At 34.6% G+C, this 27864-nt stretch overlaps 2 protein-coding genes across 8 annotated transcripts in view; both read right to left on the bottom strand.

The window, feature by feature from the left end:
• Positions 1-4138: 4138 nt before the first annotated feature.
• On the bottom strand, positions 4139-16678 carry LOC107867725 (protein LAZ1 homolog 1). Of its 2 annotated transcripts, none has more exons than XM_016714104.2 (9): positions 16400-16678; positions 12368-12865; positions 12163-12219; positions 11101-11209; positions 10571-10755; positions 10400-10488; positions 9963-10218; positions 5030-5275; positions 4139-4929 (listed from the first exon to the last, which is right to left on the bottom strand). In XM_016714104.2, exons 2-9 carry the CDS (start codon positions 12581-12583, stop codon positions 4642-4644), a joined length of 1446 nt encoding a protein of 481 aa, XP_016569590.1. In that variant the 5' UTR covers positions 12584-12865; positions 16400-16678; the 3' UTR covers positions 4139-4641. The 2 variants fall into 2 exon arrangements, with proteins under 2 accessions (XP_016569590.1, XP_016569591.1); XM_016714105.2 differs by lacking the exon at positions 16400-16678 and adding an exon at positions 13472-13493.
• Positions 16679-21275: 4597 nt separating this feature from the next.
• LOC107867723 (vacuolar protein sorting-associated protein 45 homolog) overlaps positions 21276-27864 on the bottom strand; it is a 29377-nt gene continuing 22788 nt past the window's right edge. For 2 of the 6 annotated variants that reach the window (XM_016714103.2, XM_016714099.2), the window contains 3 exons: positions 22205-22336; positions 21800-21910; positions 21276-21713 (listed from right to left, as the gene is read on the bottom strand). In XM_016714103.2, the coding sequence (XP_016569589.1) occupies positions 21850-21910; positions 22205-22336 (193 nt within the window). In that variant the 3' untranslated portion in view covers positions 21276-21713; positions 21800-21849. The remainder of the gene's footprint in view (positions 21714-21799; positions 21911-22204; positions 22337-27864) is intronic. The other 4 variants (XM_047410383.1, XM_016714101.2, XM_047410382.1 and 1 more) reach the window with 2 other exon arrangements.

The following is a 27864-nucleotide window of genomic DNA, read 5'->3' as shown; positions in this document are numbered from 1 at the left end:
CAGTTAACAACTTCATTAACAACAGTCAGCAACACACATAATCGTCTTCTTCACACTCCCTCCCCCGTCGTCTTCACACACACAGAGTCAACAACTCCATTAACAACAGTCAACAACACACACACACAGAGTCAGCGACACATACACATAATTGTTGTTAAATCAACAACTCCATTAATAAATGAAAAGAAAATCTTAATTAGTTAACTAATTTTGTAAAAAAAGAAAGAATTTTTTTTTCACATCTTTGATGTTGTTGACAATAGTGAGAAATGATGAAGATTGATTAGTGATTTTGTTGTTGTTAATAGAGTTGTTGATTTTATTGGTAATGGAGTTTCTTCATTTTGTTGATTTCAAATGGTTTCTTATTGAATTAGGATTTGTATTCGATCCGAATTCTGATTTGGATACGAAATTAACCAGTGCTTTTCCCGCTTTGGAGTTTTATTGTTGAACCAGCTATTATGAGTTTTCTTTATACTAATATGAAATCTAGTTAAAAGTTGAGGTTGAGACAATGAGCACAAATGGTGGCTATTTCAGTGATTTTCGACATGGAGGTAGGGGTGAGGAAGATGATGAGGGGTTGGGGTGGGGTGGGGTGAGGGGTTTAAAAAACAATTAAGAAGTTATAATAATTTAAAATTATATTAATATAATAATTTAATATAAGTTTTTTAATAAAAAAAATATTGTTTATTCTACTATTAAAAAAATTTTGGGCCCTCAGTGCCACTTGACACGTTTTCATTCGTTATTTAATCAAAAAATCATGTCTCACGCGCCTCCCGCGAGTGCACAACACACGCAGTTCCATGTAGGCAAAAAATGCCCAATTGAATCAAAATTTGGGAGGTTTAGGGTGCCTGATAGGTACAAGCATTAGTTCAGGGGCCTAAGTGAATTTTCGAAACAAGTTTGAGAGTCTGTCGATGGGTTTGGCCAAATTAAATTAAATTTATTCATCTTTTAATTATTAAAATTAAACCAAATAAATATAATTCATATCTCATCGATTTTGTTATTTCAATTTTGATTTGATTTTTAAGAAACATAATGATATTTCTCTCTTAATTTTTTTTATAATTAGAAAAGAATGGTTCATTATTTTTCAACTTATAATCCATTATTAACATTTTATGAGGTGACTAAAGACCCATAAGCTTTAAGGGGGTGTTTGTATTAGCTCCTTTTAAGTGACTCATAAGTTAAAAGTCAAAAGTTGACAATAATCAATTTTTGACTTTTGATTTTTATTTTTTTTTTGTACTTTTTAGCTTATAGTAAGTGCTTAAAAGCACTGTGTATTTGTCAAATACTTTCAAAAATTTAAAAGTGCTTAAAAGTCAAAAACATTTAAAAATAAGTCAATCTAAACACCCTCTTAGTCAACTGAATAAAATTAAGAAAAAATACGAAATATATACAATATATATATATATATATATATATATGGATAAATCTCATTGTTGTTTCTTTGAATAATTGTGTTTGGATTCAAATTTTTCTTTTAATAAATGACTTTAAGTTATAAAGTTCATTGTCCTATTATAAATTTGTGGGTATAATTTATTGATTCAATACATTTTTATTCGATTTATTTTGAATCAAATCAAATATTATTGATTTTTTATAATTGAAAATCCAAATCAAATAAAGTTAGTTAATATAACCGGTTTGGTTGGATTTTTCGATTTGACTCTTTTTCTAACCAAAATGTGAACACCCCTAGATGTATGTCGAAAATATTTTATTGTAGTCAATGATCTCTAAGGAAATGGTTAAAGCCTTAAGGGTCCGTTACAAGGAATAAAGAATAATTAATTTCGAAATTAATTTTAGAATGAGCTACTTTCATATTTTTTTAGATAAAATGTATGGGATATACCTCATCCCGAAATTAATTATCCAAAAATTGTGGTATAATATCCTACCTTAAAATAGGGATTAGTTAATTCTAAGATAATTTATTTCCAACCAAACAATCCAGGTTAAACGACTGAGGGTTAACAGACGGTGGAGAATATGACTTTTTTTTGTGCTCAAATTTGACACTGCTATTTCAAATTTATGAAGACTTCCTCCCTCGCGTATGACTTTAAGGCTCCATTTGTTTTTTTTTTAGATTCAGACGTCTGAATCTGAATGCACATCTGAATGATTAAGATGTTGTCTCTAGATCTGAAAACTGAATGATTAAGACTGTTTGTTTTTCAACATCTGAATGTGTAAAAAAAAATATTTGTATACATAATAAAAAATTAATTATATATTAAAAAAGTATGTAATTTAATACAACAAAATTATTAGTATCTGATTGAGAAAAAACATTTATGTTTGTTAGTGATAGGGGAGATGACTTATAATGGTGGTTGCGGTGACGATGATTGATGTTAGTGATTAATAATTGGTGGTGATAATTGTCATGATTGGTAGTGTAGTGACTGTTATGATGGTGGCGATTGATGGTGGTGGTGGTTGTGTGATGTGACGTTACTTGATGTTAGTAGTTTAAGGTGTTGATTGTGTTGGTTGAAACATGAATGCATGATGATTGACGATGAGTTTGTGCTAGTTGGAGATGTTACTTGTTGTGATGGTGGAGATGATTGTTAGTAGAGATAAATTGTGGTGATGGTACTGGTTGAAGTGGTGGTAGAGGTGGCGTTACTAGTGACAATGGTGGTGGCGGTCAAAGAATGTGTAGAGGTTGTGATGTATTAGTGGTAGTTAGTGGTGGTGCTAATTGTGATAGATGAGTTGGTTGGTAGTAGAGCTTGACCGATAGTGGTTGTTGATTGTGGTGTTGTTGACGGCAGTGATGACGGTGAATTTAATTAGAATAAAGAGGTAGTAGGTGTGGTAGTGGTATTTTTTGTCGATGGTGGTTGTGACGGTGGAGGTGGTTGACAATGGTGACGGTGGCAGAGGTGGTTAGTGGTGGTGACTGCTGAATATGAATAGAGCGGTGAATATTATTTATTCATCACCAGAATATTCCTTCAGACCTATGAAGACTTGGTTCTAGATCTGAATGATTAAGACCTATTCAAATCTATTAAGACTTAAAACTTTAATAAAAAACAAATGCACGTAATGATCTGAAGTCTGAACCATTCAGATCTCCATTAATTGTAAATAAATGTGGCCTTAGTGTATGATATTAATTTCAAAATGTTTAACCGTCAACCATTTCTCCGTAAAATTGAGCGTGCATGCCCTTACCCACTAAAGTCACGGAGGTCGTCTGTAAAATTTGTGGAGAAAAACATTGTAGGGGCTGTCAGTTCCATAAATTTTGTGGTGGCAAACCAACTAACCAGGTTTCACCAAACAAATAAAATTATTTTTTAATACCCTACGGCCTACACAATTTATAACGTACAATAAAAGAGTAAAACCAAATATCACCGAACAGTAGGAGTCGTTTGGTAGTTGGTTAACAGCTAGAGTATGCATAAGTGATATCATTTTCAAAGTATTTTTAGCGATATATAAAATTCAACAACGGTTTTTAAATTGCAATTTCCAAGCCTATACAACTAATATGTATAAATTTTGATAATCTTATGTATATTTTATGCATGATTAGAAAATGAAATACAGTAACTAACTTTAACAGAACTAATCCTAAATAATATAACACACCAATTTCCTCACAACTAATTTATGTATTACTAGTAGCTGTATAAATCTAACTGACAACCAAACAATTAAAATCTGAACATTTAGTACTATGTTTGGTAGCATTTTATTGTGGTTACTAAAAAAACACTTCTAACTTTACATAATTTATCTTAGCATTATTAATACCTGCATACTCTAACCAGCAACCAAACAATCCCTTAGTGCTAAAAGATTCGTGTATCCTCCCACCTTTTACCAGAACCAAGAACTAATTGGAGGAATATCAAAAGGATAAACCTCCAAATGTTCGACTCATACAAATTGCACCAACAAATTTGACTCCAAAAGTGCGCATAAATTCTATCAGAATCGCGCCACCACATTCATGCTACAAATTCGTCAAAATATAACTTGCAAAGCCATCACCAAGTGTTCTATTCTACTGATTGTTTCCGGTTCACACCAGAAAGTTGAAATTATGCGCAAGTTCAACTTGGAAGCCACTAAATCGAAAGCACCTTCGATAGCAATTCTTGACAACGAACTGAATATAAAAGTGTAATTAAACACATGTTAGCATGCAGAGATACTTGTCAGATAAAATCCAGAACAAAGTAAAGAAGTTCAGCAACATGAAATAACTCCATGAGTATATACATTTGGAGGACTATGTAGTGTATTGCAAAATTCATTCACATGTGATAATTAGCAGTCGAACATTTTTGGAGTCTGCCAGCACTTAGTAGCTGACAATTTTCTCTCTGCTTCTGCTACAAACTATTTAATCGTTTTACTCCAACCATGTCATATCTCAATTTTCCTCCAACACGAAAATCATCAGCTATTCAAGTCTTTCCATTACTTCAACCCTGACAGGTGCCTTCTCAATAATCATGTGCACTCCTAATATTAGGTTTGCTTACCATATTTATCACAATGTAGTGGTTGCTGAATGAACAATATGGTTAGAAGATGAAATCCAAACTCTCTTTCTAGGTCAGATTAAAGGGTCTACCATCTCCGTAGGGATGACAACCCTTTGGATTGATGATGTGATCTCTTGCCATGCATCCCACTGTCGCTCATACACCCCTCAACAAGATCATCGTGTACTTCAGAGAACTCATTCGTCCACGAGTTCAGTGGAACAACACAACTGTCATCCTTCGAGTTCCTCCTCCTCTCTTCATACCGTTTTACATTTTCTGATATCTGATGGAAAGTCCTATTTATTTTAGCGATTCCCCTTTCAACTGGTTCCGCAACATGAGATACTGTGAACCTCATATCATCAATTATCTAAAAGACGTGACAGCAAAAAAAATATTAGTTACACAGTGGAAGAAAAACAAGAATACCTAAAACAATAAAAGAAGATATCAAGGAATGAAAATCTTACTATTTCACCACTTCCAACAACTACATCCCGAACACTCTGGTGAAATTTTAGACGCTTCTCTCTCTCTTCGGGCCGAGAAATGCGTACACGGGTGGACCTTTCACAGTCCTGAACTTCCTCTGGATCTGGTGGGGTGTCCAGAGCCGCATAATCTGACAGCACAGCTACATTCCTGACACATCTTTCTCCACGCTTGTAAGGCTTTGATGGGAAAACATAAATATGCACCATAGCAGCAATGCCCATCTGTTTTTACAAAAAAAACTAGATAACTGTGATAAACAATTGCATAACATCTGTTCGTCAAACAATCCAAAACAACACAAAGAGGAACATCTGCAGCAACTGTTATTAGGCAAAAGCTTTTTTTCCCCTAATTTGAAATAACAGGTTTAAAGCAAATCTAGTAAAACCTTGCACCTACTTAGGTCTGCATTTCTTACCCACCCAAGTAAATCCCAAGTACATTCCTATCAGAAAAGTATATAAATTACGATGCTCATGAAGAGTATGTTCCTTGTCCTAAGCCGGGGGTCTATCGCAAACAGCCTCTCTACTTCGTCTGAGGTAGTGATATGGATTGCACACACTTTACCCTCCACAGACCCCACAAATTTGTGGGAATACACTGGATATGTTGTTGTTGTTGATGAAGAGTATGTTCCTACAATAGTGATACTCTAATTGCACTAGCGAGTTTTCTCTACTCAATTTAGAGAACTGCTGCAGTTTATAGAACAATTTGTCGCTTAATGGGGTCAAACATCTCTAGGATCATTTCTAGGTTCAATACTTTTTGAGGGCTTACAATACTGTGAAATCCAATGGAATTTGATAAATTAAAGAAATCGTTTTTATTAATATTTGCTATCAGAATTCCAAGCTGAGGTATCCCAAAGCGGCAAACATAACCATAGACAGATCAGGGCTGTACACATCCACTTTGACCTTAATCCATATTTCAGCATTTTTTTTAATGTGTAGTGACACGGTGAAGGCCCTATGTAAAAGTCGATTTGTTTTCTTACATATCATGACATCACCAGTTCTTTACTAACATCAACGTTTTCCTTCACTTTATCTGTTAAATCGCAAAACCTAAAATTTAGCCAGCAGATCAAATGATGACCAACTGGCAAGATAAAAGGGATAAATGCACTAACCATTACCATAGGCAGGTAATTTCCGATTTTCTGTACTCCAATTTGTAATCTTACAGCAGATCAAATGATGACCAACTGGCAAGATAAAAGGGATAAATGCACTAACCATTACCATAGGCAGGTAATTTCCGATTTTCTGTACTCCAATTTGTAATCTTACACTTCACAAGATTATGAATTACTTTTTAGCTAGCCTTTCAAAAGACATTTCAATGTTGTGATCTTATAAGTTTGCTCTGCTGCTCAGTCCCTTACATTCCTACTATTTATTCATATAACTTCACCTTTCATGCATTGATGTTGCCTAGCTTTGTTTCTTTCTGCCCCATTACAATATCATTCCTCCCTTTCCTGCTAGGATTGGAAATCTTGTATTTTACATCCCTTTAAATTCTCCTCGAAAAAAGGAAAAAGAAAAGACTACAGTTGACAGCTAATGATTTCTACTTTACTAAGCCAGTTAGTTCGGTAAGTTAAGGTCCATGCTTGAAACGAAAAGAAAAGGGAAGGCGTGAGAGAGTAGAATTGGCTAGCTGCCAGCATATCTTTTACGTCACTGGCCACATAGTCCGGAGCGTCTTTTAACTGTAGCCTTTTCAGCCCCGTCTAAACTTTGGAGGACTTCTGCAACATTACATTTTTCCTATCCTTTCTTTAAGTTAACAGTGGTGGTTTGTTCTCACAGAGTAAAAGTGACTCATAGAAGCTCTCAAAATTAGGGACCCTATTGTCTACCCAATCCGAGAAAGTTTTCCTTCCCAATGCAGACGCAGTATCCAACCAAGAAGAGCATCTCAGTACATACACATCTTGTTTCACCTCGTACCAAGCAAAGTAGGTACATCACGTACGCAATTTACAATGTTACCTTGTTGTCTGCTAATTACACTTCTATCAGCCTCAATTTAAATAATGTTACCTTGTCGTCTGCTAATTACACTTCTATCAGCCTCAATTTACTCAAAGTCGTCGCCGTCCAGATGGCTACAATTCATTAGCTACCTAAGTTTGGCTAGTGATCTCAAGAGAAATTAGGAATTCGAAATTTCATATGAACAGTCTAGACTCGAGAAAGCTCTTGCATAATCCATACATCAGTGCATGTGTAATCTAGGACTGCGTTTATTTCCATGTAACCACGCCTGAATTGTTGGGCCTTTAGGAGTCCCAGGCCTAGGGTTTACATGCCCCACCAAATTGACTTCTCTCAACCAATGTTCTGCACTGTCGATAATTTTTGGAGTCAAGTAAATAACCCATATTTTTGCAATCTTTACCTGAGCCTTCAATAATTCTATTGCTCTTATTAGATCTGCCAAAAATCTCCTTTACTACACGTGTGATCGATGTTTCGACTTGTTCTACAATTTAAATTTTGAAAATATGGCCTTTCTGACACAACTAGTGACGGGTGTGAATATTGAGCTTTGAAAACTTTACATCCAACTCTTTGTTACAATTGACTCCTTGATCCGAAATTCAATAAAACAATCTCTACTACATGATTCAGACCCACCTTTCCCACTAGTTTCAACTAGGATTACAATAGTTTTTTTTTTATAATTTCTAACAAAAGATATCTTGACCACCATGGTTGGAACGAATAGTAAATCAGACTCAACTTTAATGACAACCTCTAACAGATAGACTTGGGAGAGAGACCACTACACACAAATACAAGCCCACTAAAGATGCCCCATTAAGTATTGAGAAAAATAAAGGTGCGCACCAAGTATTGTAATGACATCAATCTCCAGAAATCCCCAGCATCTATCACCAATTACTCTAATCATGCTTTATGATCAAAGGTGAACGGTAAAGTCTCACAGCCTTATCTGGACATGTTTGGGTGTTCATTTTAGTGGCAAATTGTAAAAGTTCGCAACCACCAGTGTAGAGACACTTTATGATTGTTCTGATACATATCACCCGTGATAATTTAAGCTTCGACTTTCGAAATAATAGCTCCCAGCAGCAACCTCCCATATTCTCTGCACCCATTTTATGACTTCTGTGCAAGTCAACCTCTCTTCTCTGATGTCTGCCCAAGCCAGCAAACACATTTGCAGTACTCTTTCTTAGGTTTGAATAAAGCTTCATCAACCATTCTCATCTGACATCAACGGAATCTTAGTCAAAATTAATCACTATCTTAATTCAAGAATTTTAAATCTTCCCGGCTAACTCCGACCAACTTCAGTTAAGTAAATCTTAGGAAATTGTCTGGCTCTTTTTATTACCAAAAATACCAAGATTGTTGCAACATAATAATCATAAAAGTTGCTCTTGTTTCATCAATATACAGATTCTTCCTGCTCCTTCTGAGACCAGATACATGATACAGGTGATCCATAACAAAATGTTATAGCTAGTACTGATACAACTGTTGAAGTTTCTTCTTATTTCTACCCATGTATATCAAGATTCTTATCAATTGTCAAGGCTTTCCTTCCCAACAAACAAGAAGTTTCTTTCACGATCCTAATAACAATAGTTAGTTATTTGATTTGCTTTCCTTGTCACTTCATCCCATGATTCCACAAGAGATTGCTATATCAATATCTTAATCTTTACGGATATTTGTAATTTCAGTACCTGAACTATAAGAAAATCACATTATGATCCTTTTGAACGAGCTCTGTTGAGCACATTTAACCTTCAGTAATTGAAATATGCGTCTTTTATCCACATCTGCATGTGATCTTCACAAATTTAACGAATTATTGACTGCTAAACCATTTGATTGCACGTGTTATATTGAATTTGTAACATATTCTAAATTTAGTTGATAAGAGTTCTAAAGATAATCTAAATATAACATATTTCCAATGTAAAGGGACCGTAAGCTCACAGTTTAATTAGTTTAAGGTTATACGTGCTAAGTGAAATAAGATGAGGACAAAAATCAGAACTTACTAATACCTATCAAAAGTGCAATAATCCCTATTTTTTATTTTTCATCTCCTCGAGTTAAAAAAATTAAGTACAAATGCTCTTCTCGTTTAGTTAGATATAGGGTTAATTTATTAGACATAATATTATCTTTTTATCAGAAATAAGAATTTTAACTAGTCTTATCTCTTTGTTCGAGATGAAATTCTACTAGTTTTAAGAGTCTTTCTTTTTTTGTTTATGAAGTAAGAGAGATATCATTGGAAGGCATCAAGATCATCTCTCAAGAAGTTCTAACTTTTTTAGAATTCAATATCCTACAAATATGACCCCCTCAGGTACTTTGTTTAATGTATAGTGGACTTGAATGATATTTTCTCTCTCTCTTCAATGCACTCTTCTTCCTCTCTCTATTCCACTAGCTTTTTTGGTACTACATTACAAACAATTTACATTTTCAAATGTCAACTTCAGTCTTCAGCAGCCAAATATAATGTGGACAACTGCTCCATGAAACAACTAAATGTACAAATCCAATATTTAGGGATGTTTTGTGATCCAACTCTCAATGTCCTCAATTTAGTTTTGTCACTCCCCTCACCTCCCCCCCACCCTTCAAAAGGCTTAATTAATTCTAGGACAACTCGATTTTGAGAATCGTAGGCGCATAAAGAGTTGGTACTAAAGAGCACTATGCCTTCACTTCAATAAGCCAAAGTTTATAGCCATAATACTCCAGTAGCTTGTCGATGCAAACCAAAAATAGCACATATCCCACAGCAATATATATCATTTCTATTCATGAGCCTCTGTTGGCACAAGAAATAGTGATCAAGCTATGATCAGTGTACAAAACTAATCCAAAAAACACAACTAACCTCGATACAGATTATATAATCCTGGATCCGTGTCTTCAACAGCTGCACCAAAGAACCTTTGAATGTTCCAAATGACAAAAGAAAGGCAACAGCTATACCTTGCCACCATGTCAAGAAAACAATTGACTTGAATACCAGAAACTTTGCCAATGGCTTGATTGGTGCTAATTTATTCTTGGTCACTGAATAAAACTGCACAAGGCAATATAAGGCCCACGTCTGGCTAAAATTAAGAACAACGGCCAAGTACGGATAGCTGCAAGAATTAACCCTCAGATCAACATCGTGGAAAGCTTGTGCTTTCATGAAATATACAATACATGGCATAAATCAACTAATCCAGAGGCTGATTAGAACTCTGTAGTATAAGAGTCACAAATATGTAGAAAAAATTACTGATATCTTTGAAATATGAAGGAAATCCCTGGTTGACTTACGCATATCTCCATTCAAATTTGCCTTCACCGTAGATGCCAAAAAGTTGAAAAATCATAGCCAGTAAAGCACATATCATCTTAAGTATCATCTGGAAGGAGAATCCTCAATTCAGTAAATAGAAACTTGACGAAACTATCACAATCCATAGCAAATTACTAGAGGTTACATACATATTGCACTATCCCAATTTTTACTGCTTGATAAAAGTCAGGACCAAGATACCACTCCCTGATAAAGCAATTCAATGGAAAAGGATGTTCAACAACTCCATAGGCATAGGCATCATCCAGCAGAGGCAAGCTGGAACTTACAACACTTTGACTTTCCATAAATTCGATGGTGTTTTTCTCTCCACCTATATCATGGAGCTCATATGAGAATCATCATTAAGAAAGGAACTTCTATAAAACAAGTTAGCATAATTTTATCCAAAAAGAGGAGTACTGAGAATTGAATAAACTATACAGCTCCATTGTGACGTAAGATGCAAAGCAACATGGACGGAGCAAACATTTGAAACGGTTAAGTGGTTAAGTGAATAATAAACACAAATATAGTTAAACTAGCAGACTCCAAGTGGGAAACTGAAGCACTTAAACTTTTCAAGGTGGACTTTTCAGCTTTTCCCAAGGTGGGCTTTTCCAAAGGCACAACACTTAAAATAGGAGAAGAGGGCAACAACCTATGCCTGAAGACATACCTAAGCAGGCTATCAGATACCTCTCGAAGCAATAGAGTGCAAAAGCCTCGTAACAATCACGTATGATCTCACAGTTGAATGCGGCATTTGAGTCCAGTAAAGATAAGAACTGTCAGGTAAAAGAAAGAACTGGTCAAACATTCCACAAAAACCCTCACTGAATCATCAGCATAAAGAAAGACAACAGGATATATATTTATATTTTTTTGAAACTAAAAAAAAAAAACAAGATTTTTTAAAATTTAGGGTGATGACCACACCGTAAAATTAGACATATAGGTTGTTGAAGATGCACCCAAGTCAATGTTAACTTAAACTACCACATTTTTACCCTTTTCATCCATTCCTCTTTTTTAAGAAAAAAATGATAAGGAAAATGCAGACAACCTTTTTCATCCATTTTTTAAAGACATTTTCTTCTTTTGGAATTCATGCTATGCTAGAGCATCTAAGCTTTCCCCTGTTTAATTGGCGGTTTAACCAATTGTTAAGGACTTCATTTGTATTCAGCTGTGTATTCCATCAGCTGAATAAGGAATATAGGTTTTGTTCATCAGTTTTTTCTTTTTTCATGAGAAATGAATCATGAGGCAATTGCTCAGAAATTATTGTGGAGCAAGAAACAATATTAACCAATACCGGAATGAACAGGGAGCATTGGATTCTGTTTCACAGGCAAATCACAAAATCCAAACCTTGCGCACAAAAACATCAACTGTTCCCCAGATGAATCTATAGGAAATGTAATGCAGAGACATCATCAAAGTTGCAGCAAGTCACAACTGATCATTTTTTAATAAAAATTATACCTAAATGCAGAACTGACAAAAACCTAAAGTGACTTGCATTTTCTTATCTTAGCCCTTCTTTTATTCTTCTTGTAATCATAACTGGTCCTTTTGGTAGGTTGTATTTTCTCTGCTTGTCCACAGAGATATTTATTTAAAATAATAATAATATTAATAGCCGCCAACATCTCAAATTGTTTATAACAAATTTCAAAGATCATTTTTCCAAATAAACTGGAGAAAAAGCTAGCAGACAAGCTACAGGTTCTCTTACCGATTCCAGTGCATAAACAGGAACCATCAAGATCAGTCCAATCAAAAATTTCTGCTCCTGTGATAAAAAATAATTCAAGCATGTATTCAATCAAGCACCACAAACTGATCCAAAAAGAAAAGATGCTACAGCTGCTCATAGGATCAAATGATGTATACAAGTAAAAAAATAACTTTAAAAAGATTGAACAGGTGTAAGCAAAAACCTCAGGCTGATTGTATGCAGCTAGATGTTCAACAATTAGATACATAGACAGGACCACAGCCACCAGTACGAAAAAACCAGCACTGTATATAGCCCAACTATACAGTGGCGACGATCCTGAAACTATGTTCAGCGACCACATTTTTCTAGAATTGCTTGACGATTCAACCAAAGCGATGGAAAATAGTAACGAAACTACAATTCCCCTCCATCCCATTTTAAGATGCTGCTTCTCCGGATCTCTAGGAATATGGCCACAATCAGGATGATTCAAAAGTCAACCACAAGCTTCCATGTCACCGAAGATAGAGTTAATCACTTTAGCTTCTTTCCTGAACGAACTTTTATAAAGCAGGTTGCCTTAGTTTCAATTAGTTCTCTCCAGCAGAACCATGTACCAGAAATGTGGCATCAGAAGGATCCTGCATAAACTTCATATCCATAAAAAATCGATGCCAAATGGGAGGGTCAAATTCTCAATATCTTGCCTCCAGGAACCCTGCCACAAACATTGGATGTAAGACGGATAATCTTGTGCATGACTACTATGACACTATCAACAAGATGATATGGGGGAAAGAAAAGAAAAGAAGAAGGATAATGTCCTTAAACGCAATGTAAATATTCTTTAGCATGACATGTACAAGAGAGAGTGGGACTTCTTTTTACAATTCTTCTGCTTGCTAGCTATTGGAACCAGCTTTCAAATCCCAGAAGATCTGGTTACCTCATAGAGCCATGGCCAATAAAAAGGTGTAACCCAAGATCCACTGTTTAAGGTCAACATTTTACCAGATAATACACATGCATCCTAATGTAACAACAACCATTATTAGCCATATGTCACATCAATAAGCAACGTCAAATGCAAATCTTTTGAGCATGACATGTTCTAGAAAAGGCAACACTTGTGCTCTCTTCATGTTTCTGCTTGCTAGGATAGTGACCAGACTATTGTTTTTTTGGAAAATCATTTACTTCAAAAAGACATGACAAGCAAAAAGGACCGACCCTAAATCCCTTGTTTGAGGTTGCTATTTAAGCAGATACAAGAAATACATGCAGAGTTCAACTATACTAAATAGTAGCATCCATGGCAGCATACCTCCATCAAAGAACTTAGATGAAGTTTTGGAAGCTACCGAGATGCAAGACAATGCTGTTGAGCTTCAATGGGACATCAAGACGATGTTTATTGGGGAAGAAGAGCCCAAGAATTATGGCGAAGAGTTGAGTTGTGTGATAGGTATTTCATAGTCAAGTCCAAGTCCAAAAGGAGGAAGATTGAAGCCTACATGGGCCCAAGGAACTGAACATCAAGCCCACAATGGGCTGAGAATCACGATCAAAAGGGTGGAATTCACACTAAAACTTGAGCGCTTAGGCATGAGTTTACGGTGCAAATTTTGCACTTTAACTTTTTGTTAGGTAGTTTTGGGAAAAACGATATTAATTGTACATGCTTTCCTACTTCAAAAGTTTCCTAGTTAGATTTTACTACTTATTATTTCCATAAAAGTAGGATTCGGATCTCATGCTATTTGGGATAGAGTTGGATAATTTTTCCCCTATATATAATAGTGGATTTTTTATTTTTTTTTAATATACGTGGTGTTCGGGCCAACTTGCGCACACCTTGAATAATTTCACGGAATGCCTGTCACCTCTACCAAGTACCAAGGCTAGGATAGATGGGAAGAAATCGCCTAGTGTTTTTTCTTTTTGTCTCCACTGAGGTAGTGGTATGGACTGCGTACATTCTGCCCTCCCCAGATCCCACGATATGAGAATATACTAGGTATGTTGTTGCGGCTGAGACTTGAACCTGAAACCTCATGGTTCTTATCCACTTCATTGAACACTAGGCCACACCCTTGGATTTTGTTCTTTTAGACAAAAACATTATTAATATTATTGAAAGTTTCTACTTGATCAAAAAAATATTGAGAGTTCTTTTCTTTACACCTTTGCATATTGATTACTTGGGATTTATCTCAAGTTTACAACATTACAAGAATGATTCTTCTAAGAGGTAAGATAATTCTTTGATTAATATCTACAGTTCTTAATTAATTAAAAAGATAATTAGTCTTATACAAATTATTGTCTTTAATTATTCAATTAGGGGTTTAGATCACTTCATCTAAGTTATTGAATTAAGTCTGCTTTCTGCTAGTAATCATGACTAGCCCTAATTAGCTAATTAGCTTTATTGCAATCAATTAAGTGTTCACAGTCATTACTTTAATGATCCAACAATTTATTTCTCGAATCTCGTCTTTCTCATTTTTTGTAGTCTAAAAATCTTCATATTTTTTCATTCCACATTATTTTCTTGTTTCTCATATAAGTACCCAATTCTTATTACCTAAGTTGCTCGGACTCTCCAAAAGGATTGTCGCACCCATGTCGGATCCTTCAAAAATATACTATTTTTGGACGCTCCGACACACACCTGTCGGCATGTTTGAAGAGTCCGAGAAACATAGCTTATTACTAAATGTACCAACTAGCATTGTTAAACCAAATATTCACACATCAATGGGCAAGGTGAAATGAACACTCAAGAATTGTCAATACTCCAATTTTTCATCCATATTGTCACACATTAGATTGTTTGTCCACAGGTAGAAGTACCCTGAAGTTCAGGGAAGAGCAGAAGAGAAAGATATGAACGGTGTACATGATACTGAAGGCTATACTAGATTTTCTAAGCTTCGGAGACCATAAATGTTCAGTTCTCTAGATCTAAATTTCAAGCTCCTTGAGCTGCTCACACATGGTTATTTTTCTTTCCTCTCCCGTAGAAGTTCTCCTTGATGGTACAAGATACTACTTGAGTAAAATTTCTGTTCTTTAAATTATGAAAATTATATTTGAGTCATCCATGATCTATGAAAATCAGATCTAGCAAGATGTACAAATCCACAGCTCCACCACAATGATCTTCGATGAGTTAAACTTCAGCCCGTCTCAAATTATGGACTTGATAAAGTCAAAATACCAAGAATCAAGCATGAGTACCAAAATTCAATCTGCCCCAGTACCTAACCCATTATGAATCGACAAAAATGAAATTGATACGACCCTCTTATGTTCCAAAACAGGTCTGACACAATAAAAAAGAAAATAGATTTTCAATATTTTGTTTTTTAAGGTAATCAAACTAGCGAATCCACCTAATACCAATAAATTTATAACATTGATTATAGAACATATTGAGCCATAACAGACAATCACAGACGAATCTTTAAATATCTATGCATTTAGTTCCCAGTAAATGTGTTCAAGAACCCAATATACACTTGAACTATATTTAAAACAGTCTTTAAGGATCAAAAAGAATGTATAACAAAGTCTAAATTATCCCAAATCCCCATAAAATCCAGATAGCCCATACAAAATAAACAAGGGGCATTGTTCTATAAAGCGATAACAGAATAAAAAACCAAACCTGCTCTTTTGATTTGTCTCAAATAAACTAAACCTAAAAAATTACAAACCATTACACATGTAAATTCCAACTCTTTTGATTTTCTGTCACACAAACTAAATTTAAAGTTAAAAGGTGGGCATTCTTCATGGAAAGAATCATTGCAGTGGGATAATGACTAGAAAGGATTCGAAAAGGTCTAAGGTTCAATTCCAAACAAAGACAAACACCAAGTGATTTCTTCCCATCAGTTTTACCACCTTTTGTGCACAGAGTTACCTGCTGCTACTCTGGTCAAAGTGCGTGCAAGCGGGCCGATTATCAAAAGAAGCAAAAAAAAAAAAAAAATTGAAAAGCATTATGGAAGGGTTATCGAACATGGCCATGTAAAGCACCAGAAAACACCAACTAATTTCCTACCAAACAGCTTTCATCAATCACAAAAATAACATACAATTTAATCGCTAATTCCAACACCTGCTCTTCGAAAAGAAACCAAATAAAAAAGAAAGTTTCATCCGCAAACTCTAAACCGAAGCGAACATTACAGTGCAAAAGTGCAAAAAAAGGATTAAGAAAAAGAGGGGAAAGTGAACGAACCCTAGAAAGTGAACCAAAGAGTGTTGCAAAAGGGAGGGTACAATTGATGCTTTAAACCTATAATAATAATATAGTGCTTCGATGTTGTTCTCCGAACAGAAATAGAAAACAACAACAACAACAACAATGGTGTAAAACAGGAAGGAGAAATACAAAATTGATCTAACAATTTTTCTCTCTGAACTGAATGGCCATTGGTAGGTGTTTTGCGTATATGATTTTTCTCCCAAGTGTTTTCGTTTTTAGCTTTGCTTCGGCAGTTGGGTTGAGAAAATTAGGAATTCGAGAAAATTACGAAATCGATGACATAAAAGTGACAGACGGGTGAACAGTTCTTTGTATCACGGACAAGTATCTAACCGTATATTTGTGGGTCCCATGGGTTTTAAATTTATCGGACGGGTTAAAGAGTGAATAGGGACTGTAGTTCTAGCGTCATGTTGGAAATACTTGTGTTTTAATAGGGAAAAGTGATAGGAGTTATCCACGTCATCATGATTGCGTGGCGGTTATATAGTTTTAAGGTTACACGTCATTATTAGTACTTGTTTGTTTGATGATTGCTTAATTATGAAGGATTATGACACTTCAATGTTTGGAACAACCAATTGAAAAAATTAGACTGCATTAATTATGAAATTATTTTTGGAACAACCAATTTTTACTTTAATTTTCTTTCAATAATAAAGATTGTCAAATTATGGGCAGCTCCTCTTAGATAAGGTATAGGAGGAGTAGATGAAGGGGATGATAATACTTCCTCCTCATATTTTTACTTCTCTACAACTAAAAATATCTTTTTATTTATAGCATATCAAAAAAATATTTTTATATATTTTAATCTTAATATTAATTATGTATCTCCTATTATGGCTCCTTCAAGCAAAGATTTTAAAGTTTTAATTATTGAAATTTGAAGTTGTGTTTGAATATGATTTTAGGTGAAATATTTAATGATAGACTGTTAAAATCTAATCATTAATGCAAAAATATATATTTGAAGATATATCTTCAAAATCTATGATCAATCGATAGTTATATATTACTTAATATAAGGGGTAAAATTTACACGCACTCGATGTATACATCAAGACAATACATGTATGTCATGTGTTTGAATTTAAAGTTCATGTTACTTAACCATGATTAATCAATATGTATTTTACTTAATTTAATTACATAACCATGATAAAAGATAATAGTTTAATGTATACACCGAATGCGTGTAAGTTTTTACCTAATATGAGTATTGCAATACTGATGGTAATTGTTATTTCTTGAAAAAGATGATGTTGTATAAAAAGAAGAGAAAATAATTTGACTTTAGCAAAATAAGTTTAGTGTAAGAATAATAGTCAAACCATTATAAAAGCTCTTGCTTCTCTCCAGCGGCGAACGATAAGGTGAATTACTAGTATATTATTCTAAAGATTGCAGTCTCAATTTTATTGATTATGTTGATATTGGGTATTTAATTATTCCGCATAAATCTCGATCTTAAATAGGTCATGTGTTTATATGTGAGGATATTGTCATATCTTGGAGATATACAAAGCAATCTATCATAGTCACTTCATCGAATCATGCTGAGATAACAATTATTCATGAAGCAAATCGAGAATGTGTATGATTGAGGTCCATGATACATCTCATTCGAGAAAAATGTAGTTTGAAATATGGCAATGTACCCACAATTCTATACAAAAATAATGCAACATGCATAACACATCTTGATGGAGGATTCATAAAAGGAAATAGAACAAAGCACACTTCATCAAAGTTTTTCTAATTCCAACTGTAACATTCAAGAAGTTCATGCATAAGATCAGGATGCAAAAGTTCATTGATGTTCTCATCAGGAGGAGCAAATACGCGTTTTACTCTTTTTTCCTTTCAAGGTTTTGTCCCACTAGGTTTTCCTTGTAAGATTTTTAATGAGGCAACCGAAATGAGTATCATTAGAGATGTGTACTTTTTTTCCTTCACTAGATTTTTTTTCTACTGATTTTTTCTAGTAAGATTTTAATGAGGCATATTATCTATCAAGTAGACATTCAGGGGGCTGTTATAAATGTATTTACATTATAATGAATGTCTATCAAGAATATATCTAATAAGTTCTATCAAGATCTAGTTGATATCTATCATGATTTGAAGTATTTGTCTTTTAGTCAGAAACTAAGAGTACTTTTTCCTATAAATTGAGGGGTTTTATTCATTGTATCATGATTATGATGATCTCTCAACTATCAAGAAAAATACAGAAGTCTCCCTCTTCTCTCTATATTTATTCTTCTTGTTCTTGCTTTTATATTTCATAACAAAGACAATATTTTTGTCATAAATGGCGTACTTTAGGTGGATCCACATTATTTCAAATTCAAATCGAATAAGATGATATCCAAAAAAAAAAAAAAAAAGGACAGAAACGAAACTTCAAATTAAATTATTTTCACGAAAATGGCCATGAAATTTAAATTCCATTTTCTAGCCATTTCAATTTGTTGGCTTGTTCTATACAGTTTCTACATACCTTTTATACAGTTTCTATACATATCTTATACATATAAATATTCTATACAAAAATTATGCAATTTCAATACACAATTTATACGATAATTATATTTTTTTTTACACATTTTATACAACAATTATATAATTTTTATACACTTTCTATATATTTTTATATATCTATAATTTATAATTTATAATCTATAATATATTATAAGTGTGAAAAACCTTAGAAAAGTGATTTGAACTTTTTACCCTTCATTAAAAGACTTTCTTTAGACAAAACTGTCTTTTCACTATTTTTTAATTTATTATTTAATTATTTTTATTATATTAACTAAACTTTCTAAAATATATGGTAGGAGAATCAATTAATATTTTCCTTTCTACTAAACTTCCTAAAATATATGAGACTCCTAAAATATATGATAGGAGCATTAATTAATATTTTTCTTTCTACTGTTCAATTAGAAAAATACTCCTAAAATTAATAGGACTCTATTAAGAAAATACTTCTATAAATATTGAGATGTACGTTAAACTAAAGAACAAACCGATTTTCCTATTGGGAGAATATAATTTTTGTTCATCTAACTTGATTCGATTGCATGTCTAGATTGGTGGATGCTTGATTTTTTAACCCTCAACTTCTTCATTATTTTTGTCAACGTAATAGAATTCAATATGTGTGTATATATATCTCTTCTTCGTTTTCATTCAAAATCATTCTTTAGGATTAAAATTTTGGCTCAAACAAGAATTAGTTGGATCAAAATTGAAGCTTTGTGATTACTATTATATTTTTTTTATAAAGTTTATAGGTCGTAGATAAATGTAGGTTGACTTTGAAGAATTTCTTGTGTGAAGGTTAGATTTAATTGTATTGTTTTGATATCTTTATTATCTTATTGTTTTATTTTAATTTACAGATATTAGATGAATGTGGGTCGACTTTAAATTTTTTTTTTAGGTAAAAATTATGTTTAATTGTATTATCGTAATATCTCTATTAGTTTGTTATTTTGTGGTAGTTTACAGTTCGTAGATGAATCTCGATCGGCTTTGAGAAATTTTTGTGTGTAAAATTTAAATTTAATTGTATTATTTTAATATCACTTTTATCGTATTATTTTGTTGCAGTTTACAGGTGATAGATAAATGTTGGTCGGCTTTGAGAATTTTTTTTATGTAAAGGTTAGGTTTAGTTTATTATTTTGCTATCTCTATTATCGTATTGTTTTGTTATTGTTTACTGATAGTAGATAAGTGTCGGACGACTTTGGAAAATTTTTATGTGTAAAGATTAGATTGAATGTCGATCGACTTTTAAGAATATTTTTGATCAAGATTAGGTTTAATAAATAAATTTTCCATTTTTACATACTCAAAAGATATTAAATTTAATTATTATATTCATCTTTATTATTTAAACAAATATCCTATTTAATGTAATGTTTGAACTCATTAAAGTGAGGTACACGCGCAAGACGCGTACACCTAAACTAGTATATTTTTATACATATACATATTTGATAGAACTATTCTATACATACAACTTACATAGATACATATTCTATATAACAATTATACCATTTTTATATAATTATATTTAATTATTATTTCCAAATAATAAAAAAAAAATTCAATTAAAAAATTTATAACAAAAAAAAAATTGAAATATTTTTAAAAGGGCCAAATAACCCAAGTTGAAAACTGTATCTGTATTGTATATGGATTGTATCTGAACTACATGGGCCAAAATGAGGAAACGGCTATAAAGTAGAGATAGCTGACCATTTTTTAAAAAAATGTCAAACTTGAGCTATTTGTTTTAAAAAGCGCTACCCAGTGTCCTTTTTCCAAAAGAAAAATGACATCACGTTCACGTCAAAACATAATCAACTAGTATCTAACTTTACATAATAGTATCACTACACGAGGAATATTACTAAAATACATGCAATTAATCACCTACAAAATATAGCAAATTTGTTTTTATATATGTTCTTCGTCAATCTATCGAATAGTAAAAAGTGTTCACTTTTTTTTGGTCTCAGATACATCCTGCACAATTAAAACGATCCAAATATGCCTCGCTTATTCTTCTGTGTTCTTAGCCATACTATATTAATCATAGGATTAACTTGTATTTTTTTGTGTACTTCAATCATCGTTTCTTCTTGTTATGACTACTGTTTTGTTTAGAATGATTTGTCAAGTTGTCTATTATATTTCGTCTGTATTATTTCTTCTATTATATTTCATCTGTATTATTTCTTTCTTTCTTGAGCTATGGGCGTACCAAAACTACTTGACACTAGAGTATGTCGTATTTACTCGTAAGTGCGATAAATCAAACATCCAGTAGCTTAAAGACCATCTGACATAATTTTTGACAATATGAACACCATGTCCAAGCCTATTGATAACCTTGGCCGTCGACAACAGAAAAGGCCAAGATTATAAATGAAGTTAATAACTACTTCACAGAAACTACTGTAAGGTGTACCACATGTAAGCTTTCTGTGATTCCAAATAACAGTAAGGACATGATCCCAGATATGCTACAAGAATACAAGTCAAAAAAGTATTTCAGGAATATTAGAACACTACATGTACACAACAAATGTAGATTACATGAAAAGAGGTACACAGATGAGGTCTCCAAATCGTCTCACTTGGGCAGGACGCGGAAGCTGTGAAAGAAGACGATTATAATGGCTACAGAATGTATTTATGGGACTTTCATCAGCAAACTCAGCTCTTTATGTACTTCTGCAGAAGCCAAGTATCTTCCTTTAGACTTAAAACAGAAGATATTATCACCAACACTGATGCAGAAAGGATGTAAAATGATAGCAGTGACGATAAGCTGAAGGTAGACTTTACCTGTGATTGTATATTTTCAGATTTTCACAAGGTAATGTAGAGCCCAAAATTCAAAGCACATTGGTGTTTATACGAGCGATTCTCTGAGCTTCTTCAAGGTCCTTCAGGAATCTACAAGTCCACCAGACGCATTACACACAAGATTTCAGCCAACTGAATGCACAAGACCAAAGAAACTTTCTGACGAGTTTAACGTAACTGGGAGACAATGAGGAATAACAACCATTCTGAAGTTGATGGAAACAAGTTTCAGGACCCAAATGTGCGAGAGTTAAGCCAAAAACGTCGAATATAGATTTTTTAAAGCTAAACCAAGGAGGCTGTATAGGAAATGCATTGTGTTTATCTTTCGTTTGCCATAACTTCAAGATTAAAATTATGTTTGGAGTACAAGGGAGAGCATACCTTTTAGAATTTAGAAGGGCAGAACCACCAAGTATAAAACGAATCCCTGAGTTCGTAGAATTCTGCAGAGCAACTGAACGTGACTCTTCATATGTTGTCCCACCAACAATGAAAATCACCACTTCCTGTGGTCTGTGTATGAAAAACAAGAAAGGTTGTTTTAGCCACATGAATAGTTTAAGCACCATAATATTTTTGTCCAGGTTCCACCTCATCATCAACCCTAAACCGTGAGGAAGTTTAGTTGAACTCATATCGAATCCAAAGTTGGAGAACTACAAAGAGGAGAAAAAAGTTTTTAAGATCTGATGAAGCAGGAACTGCAGTTGGTTTTGATATACATTTTAAATGTTTTGGTTTTGATTTACATTTTAAATGTTGCGACCATTCCGGAATTGAATAACATACCGCTGGAAGTGCTGACTCTTAAAGAGCATCGGATTTAAAACTGAACATACCTATAAACAATGTGAATATATAGATATATAAATAGTGAATGACACTGCTTGACAGACATTGACAGACAATGCAGCGTGGTTTGATGGTCTAACGCTTGAATTTGCAGAATCAGGTCGGGGGTTCGAAACTAGCTCCATCCATTTTTCTTTTGCACGTTTTATTGGATTTTAACCAATGCGCCAAAACTTGTTTCATTATGATAAGAGTGATAAAAATATTATTCAACTGAAACACAGTTGTTTTACCATCTCTCATGTTGATATAGTAATTTGTTTCACTACTTCACATGTTGACACCACTTACAAAAAATATTGTATATGCCACTGCCTGAAGCACTACTTGTTTGTATTCATGATCTCAGATTTAGCTCAATATCCGTATGTTATTCTTATACTTGTACTGCTTTACGTGCTTTGATGCACTACTAGCAATTTCTAATACTTGCCCCACGGGTAAACTACAGATGATCTTGTTGGGTCTGTAGACTAACGCTTGTTGGTGTTTCGGAGGGTGGAGGAGCTACAAACGGTGATCAGGTAGCTGGTACCCGATTATTCCAGCTTTCTTAAGTCCAGTTCAGTCGAGGTGAGCCACCATAAGATCATGGCCTTTACTTCTTTAGCAGACTTGGTGGTACTTATATTTTGCACTCAGACTAGTGGCTTCATGACTTAGCCATTTCGTGAGATTTATGGCCAGACTCGGTACTTGTGTTTCCGCACTTATATTCATATATTGAGACTATTAGTATAGTCTTTCTTTTCCTTTATTTCCGCATGCTTAGCTTAGAGGGTTCACCTATAGTAAGCTCTCCAGGTGCCCTGTCACGACCAAGTGTCGGATTTATTTTTTGAGAAAAGTAACAGTTAATCTATATATATCCACAGGTCCACTACATCAAAATAATGTAGTTCCCCTACAAAAGTGTTGTAGTTACATAAAGCCCTATATCTTCTAGATTACAACCAATCTATAGCTGTGTTAATAGTTTCTGATTGATCTAAGACTACCTGTTTACACCAAAAATAATACAGAGCCAAACAATTAAACTTAAATCTTTGAATGTTGCTCCGTTTCCTTTCAAAACATCTCTGATTTCTTTCCTTCCATACTGTCCACCATATACTTGCGGGGACAATCTTCCATCTCTCCTCTTTTTTAGCTGCATTTCCATCCCTATTCCAGCTCTTCAATACCTCTTTAATTCTTCCTGGTTTCACCCATATTAATTTCCTCATATTGATGAACATTTGCCATAGCTGGTCAGTCCACTTGCAATGTAAAAAAAGATGGTTGACTGTCTCTACCTGTTCTTCACACAAAAAACACCTGGATCATAGGTGAAAGCTTATTTTGTTCAGATTCTCATGTGTCAAAACCGCCTCCTTGGCCAGCAATCAGGTGAAGCAATTTACTTTGTAAGGTATCTTAGTGCTCCATATCATCTTCCAAGGCCATTCTGTTTCCGAGACACCTGTAGTGTTGAGATCTCTGTAGGCACAAATTTTATCCGCCTTCCATACCATTGAGTCCTCTTCCCCAGATAGATTGTTGATTTGTGCAATTGTGATATAGAATTCTGCTATCCAGCTTATCTCCCAATCGTTTAGGTTTCTCCTGAAATGTAAGTTCCATCCCTGGCCAGTCCACAATTCAGCTACTGTTGCTTGCTGCAGTTGGCATAGATTATAAAGATCTGGGAACATTCGGCTCAATGAGTACTGGCCACACCATCTTTCTTTCGAAGAAAATCTTTCTGCCGTTTCCAACTTTGAAGCTTGATCTTTCTAACACTATATCCCATAAACTCCTGATGGACCTCCATACGCTGAATCCATATGGCGAATCTACCCTTACTGTCATCCACTTATCCTCCATGCCATATTTGTCCATGATCACTTCCTTCCATAAAAGATTCTCTGCAGATGCAAATTTCCATAGCCATTTCATCATTAGATTTCGATTTTGGGTCTTTAGATCTCTTATGCCCACCCCCCTATCTTCTTGTTTATTGTCATCTCTTCTCACTTGACTAAATGATATTTCCTCTTATCGTCGTTGCCTTTCAAGAAAAAGGTTCTTCTGATTACCTCAATCCTGGTGATCACACTAGCTGGAGTTGGAAATACTGACATCATGTAGGTTGGTAAAGCATCAATTACACTATTTACCAGAGTCAATCTCGCCCCTCTGAACAAAAATTGACTTTTCCACGATGCCAACCTTCTTTCGCACTTCTCTATCACTCCGCTCCAAATTCCCTTTGATTTGCTTTTTGCTCCTAGAGGCATTCCCAGGTAAGTTGTGGGTAGCTCTCCCACCTGTCCCCCCAAAGTGTCAGCCAGTTCTTCAATCTCTATTACTTCATTGATGGGGTAAATGTAACTTTTATTCCAATTGATGTGTAACCCCTGAAACTACTTAAAAAATTATGAAAATGGCCCTTAGAACTAAGAATTGTTCTCCTATAGCTTTACAAAACACTAGAGTGTCCTCTGCATACTGCAAATGTGTGATCTCTAAGTTGTTCTCCGCCCTGTTCTCTACTTGAAATCCTCTGACCAACCCCTTAGATTTTGTTGTATTGATGAGATTGCTCAATCCTTCCATTGCTAGTATGAACAAGAAAGGAGAAAGAGGATCTCCTTGCCTCAAACCTCTCTGAGAAGGGAAAAAACCATTGGGGTTTCTATTAATCAGAACTGAAAATCTGACTGTGCTCATACATTGCTTGATCCATCTTATCCATCTTGTCCCAAACCCCATCTTCAGTAGTATCTTCACAAGAAAGCTCCAATTCAAGTGATCATATGCTTTCTGAATGTCAAGTTTGCATAGGATACCAGGTTGGTTGCTCTTTACTCTTGAATCCACCAGTTCATTCGCTATCATCACTGCATCCATTATCTGCCTTCCTTTGATGAAGGTCATTTGTTGCCTGTCTATTAGTTTATGAGTGACTTTTTTCAATCTTTCGGCCAACAATTTGGCTATGATCTTGTATACCCCTCCTACCAAGCTAATGGGCCTGAAATTAGTCAACTCTATAGCCCCCACCTTTTTAGGAATCAATGCGATAAAGGTGGCATTCATACTTTTCTCAAATATCCCTTCCATATAGAAGTTCTGCATAGCAGCTATCAAATCATGACGGATAATATCCCAACACTGGCTGAAGAAGGCCATTGAATAGCCATCAGGCCCGGGGGCTTTGTCCCCAGCAGCTTAGTGCTTTTTAATTGATAAAATATTACTTATCAGAAGAACAAAAAGAACAATTGTACAATATTTTTTATCTCAGTCAATTTCCACAATAAATGGCTCTATTCCTCGATTGCCTTGCCATAATAACTTATATAATAGTATAATCATAATTTAAATGCAACAATATCCACTTAACTTGATGATTTGCTTGACTTTGAAATCAACCAAAAATTCATAAATAGTTCCGTAATCATAGTAGGCAAGCCTAACATGATATATGGGACTTGAAGAAATCTATGGCAAAAGGATGTTGTCCAAAACATGCGATAGTGAAGGTTAATCAGAGAGAGATCAAGAGCCACGTATTCTGTAGTTGGCTTCACAGAGATTGTAAAGGAAGTCCTTGTTAACATATGGTGCCTCTATTTTCTTTTCACAGCTTCTACCTAGCCCGTGTTAACAAGGGAATTGGCTGTTAACATATGGTGCCTCTATTTTCTTTTCACAGCTTCTACCCAGCCCGTGTTAACAAGGAATTTTTTTTTTTTTTTTGAGAATGTAACGTTTGTATTATAAACCTGCACTAAGGTAGTGCTGAACACCCATTTACAAATGTATCTAATTAAATAAATAAAAAGCTCCTCAACCTAGCAAGACTCTAAAACTTATAGGATGTCTTCTGCCTCTACAGGGGAGCTTTTTATACACCAAAAACAAAAAAGCAAAATACAGTCGATTTTGATCTGTTGTAAAGTTCTACTTCTATCTTCAAAACTTCTAGCATTCTTTTCCCTCCAGATAGTCCACCAGATACTAGCTAGAATGATCCTCCAGTAAGCCCTATTCTTTGCTCCCATTCCTGCTTCCTCCCAGCTAGATAGAGTGTCAACAATCTTGCTAGGCATTACCCATTGTATGCCTCTGAAATTGATGAAAATCTCCCCTAGCTGGTCAGTGATCCTACAATGCAAAAATAGATGTCCCACTATCTCCGCTGCCTCTCCACACAAGCAACAATGTGTGACAAATTATATTCCTCTTTCTCAAGTTTTCGTGTGTTAGTACAACCTCCTTTGTTAGCAACCATGAGAAGCATGCCACCTTTAGGGGAATTTTAGAATTCCAGATTTGTTTCCAAGGCCACCTGCCAGATTGTGTCATTGACCTGTTTAGGAGCTTGAATCCGGAGCTAACTTTGTAAGTTCCATTGTTTTGTTCATTCCACCACATTATGTGCGTCTCCTCTTTAATTCCTTAAAATGATTCAAGCACTTTGAAGAATTCAACCATTCTTGGAATTTCCCAATCATTCATTCTCATTCTTCTCCTGAAGCTCAAGTCCCATCCTTGTGAAGACCACAAATCAACCACTGACTTATCCTTGTGTTGAGCTAGTTCAAACAAGTCGGGGAACATTTTTGAAAGATTTCTATCACCTAAACACCTATCTTTCCAGAAACTGGTCTTGCTACCATCATAGACTTTGATAGTGGTGTGGCTTTGCATGATATGCCACCAACTCCTGATTGACCTCCAAATTGTTACGCCATAAGGGTTGGTTGCTACCTTAGAGACCCAGCCATCCTCCTTCCCATATTTCATCCTGATCACATTCTTCCATAGAGATTGAGATTCATGAGCATATCTCCATAACAACTTCAGTTTCAAAGCTTTGCTCTAATTTTTCAAGTTTTTGATACCCAGGCCTCCCTGCTTTTTACCGGTTACGAGTACTTTCCACTTCACAAGGTGATACCCTTTTTTGATTTTGTTGCTTTGCAAAAAAAAAAAGGCTCTCCTGATTTTGTCCAGCCTCTGTATAACACTTGTTGGGATAGGGAAAAGGGTCAGCATACAGATTGAGAGAGCATCAAGGACTGCATTGATAAGTGTAAGTCTGCCTCCCATAGATAAGTATTGTGTTTTCATCTAGACAGCTTGCTTTGACATTTTTCTAGCACATTATCCCAGATTTCTATTGACCTTGATTTAGCCCC

This window comes from Capsicum annuum, chromosome 4 (assembly GCF_002878395.1).
Source record: "Capsicum annuum cultivar UCD-10X-F1 chromosome 4, UCD10Xv1.1, whole genome shotgun sequence".
Taxonomy (NCBI): domain Eukaryota; kingdom Viridiplantae; phylum Streptophyta; class Magnoliopsida; order Solanales; family Solanaceae; genus Capsicum; species Capsicum annuum.
This window is presented reverse-complemented; position numbering and strand designations above follow the sequence as displayed.

Coding starts and splice junctions, on each gene's coding strand:
- LOC107867725 (XM_016714104.2), bottom strand. CDS start 12,583: ATGGGATGGAGGGGAATTGTAGTTTCGTTACTATTTTCCATCGCTTTG. Junction 11,210..12,162: donor CTGTTTATGCACTGGAATCG/GTAAGAGAACCT, acceptor TTTACCTGACAG/TTCTTATCTTTACTGGACTC. Junction 10,219..10,399: donor AAATTTGAATGGAGATATGC/GTAAGTCAACCA, acceptor TAATTCTTGCAG/CTATCCGTACTTGGCCGTTG.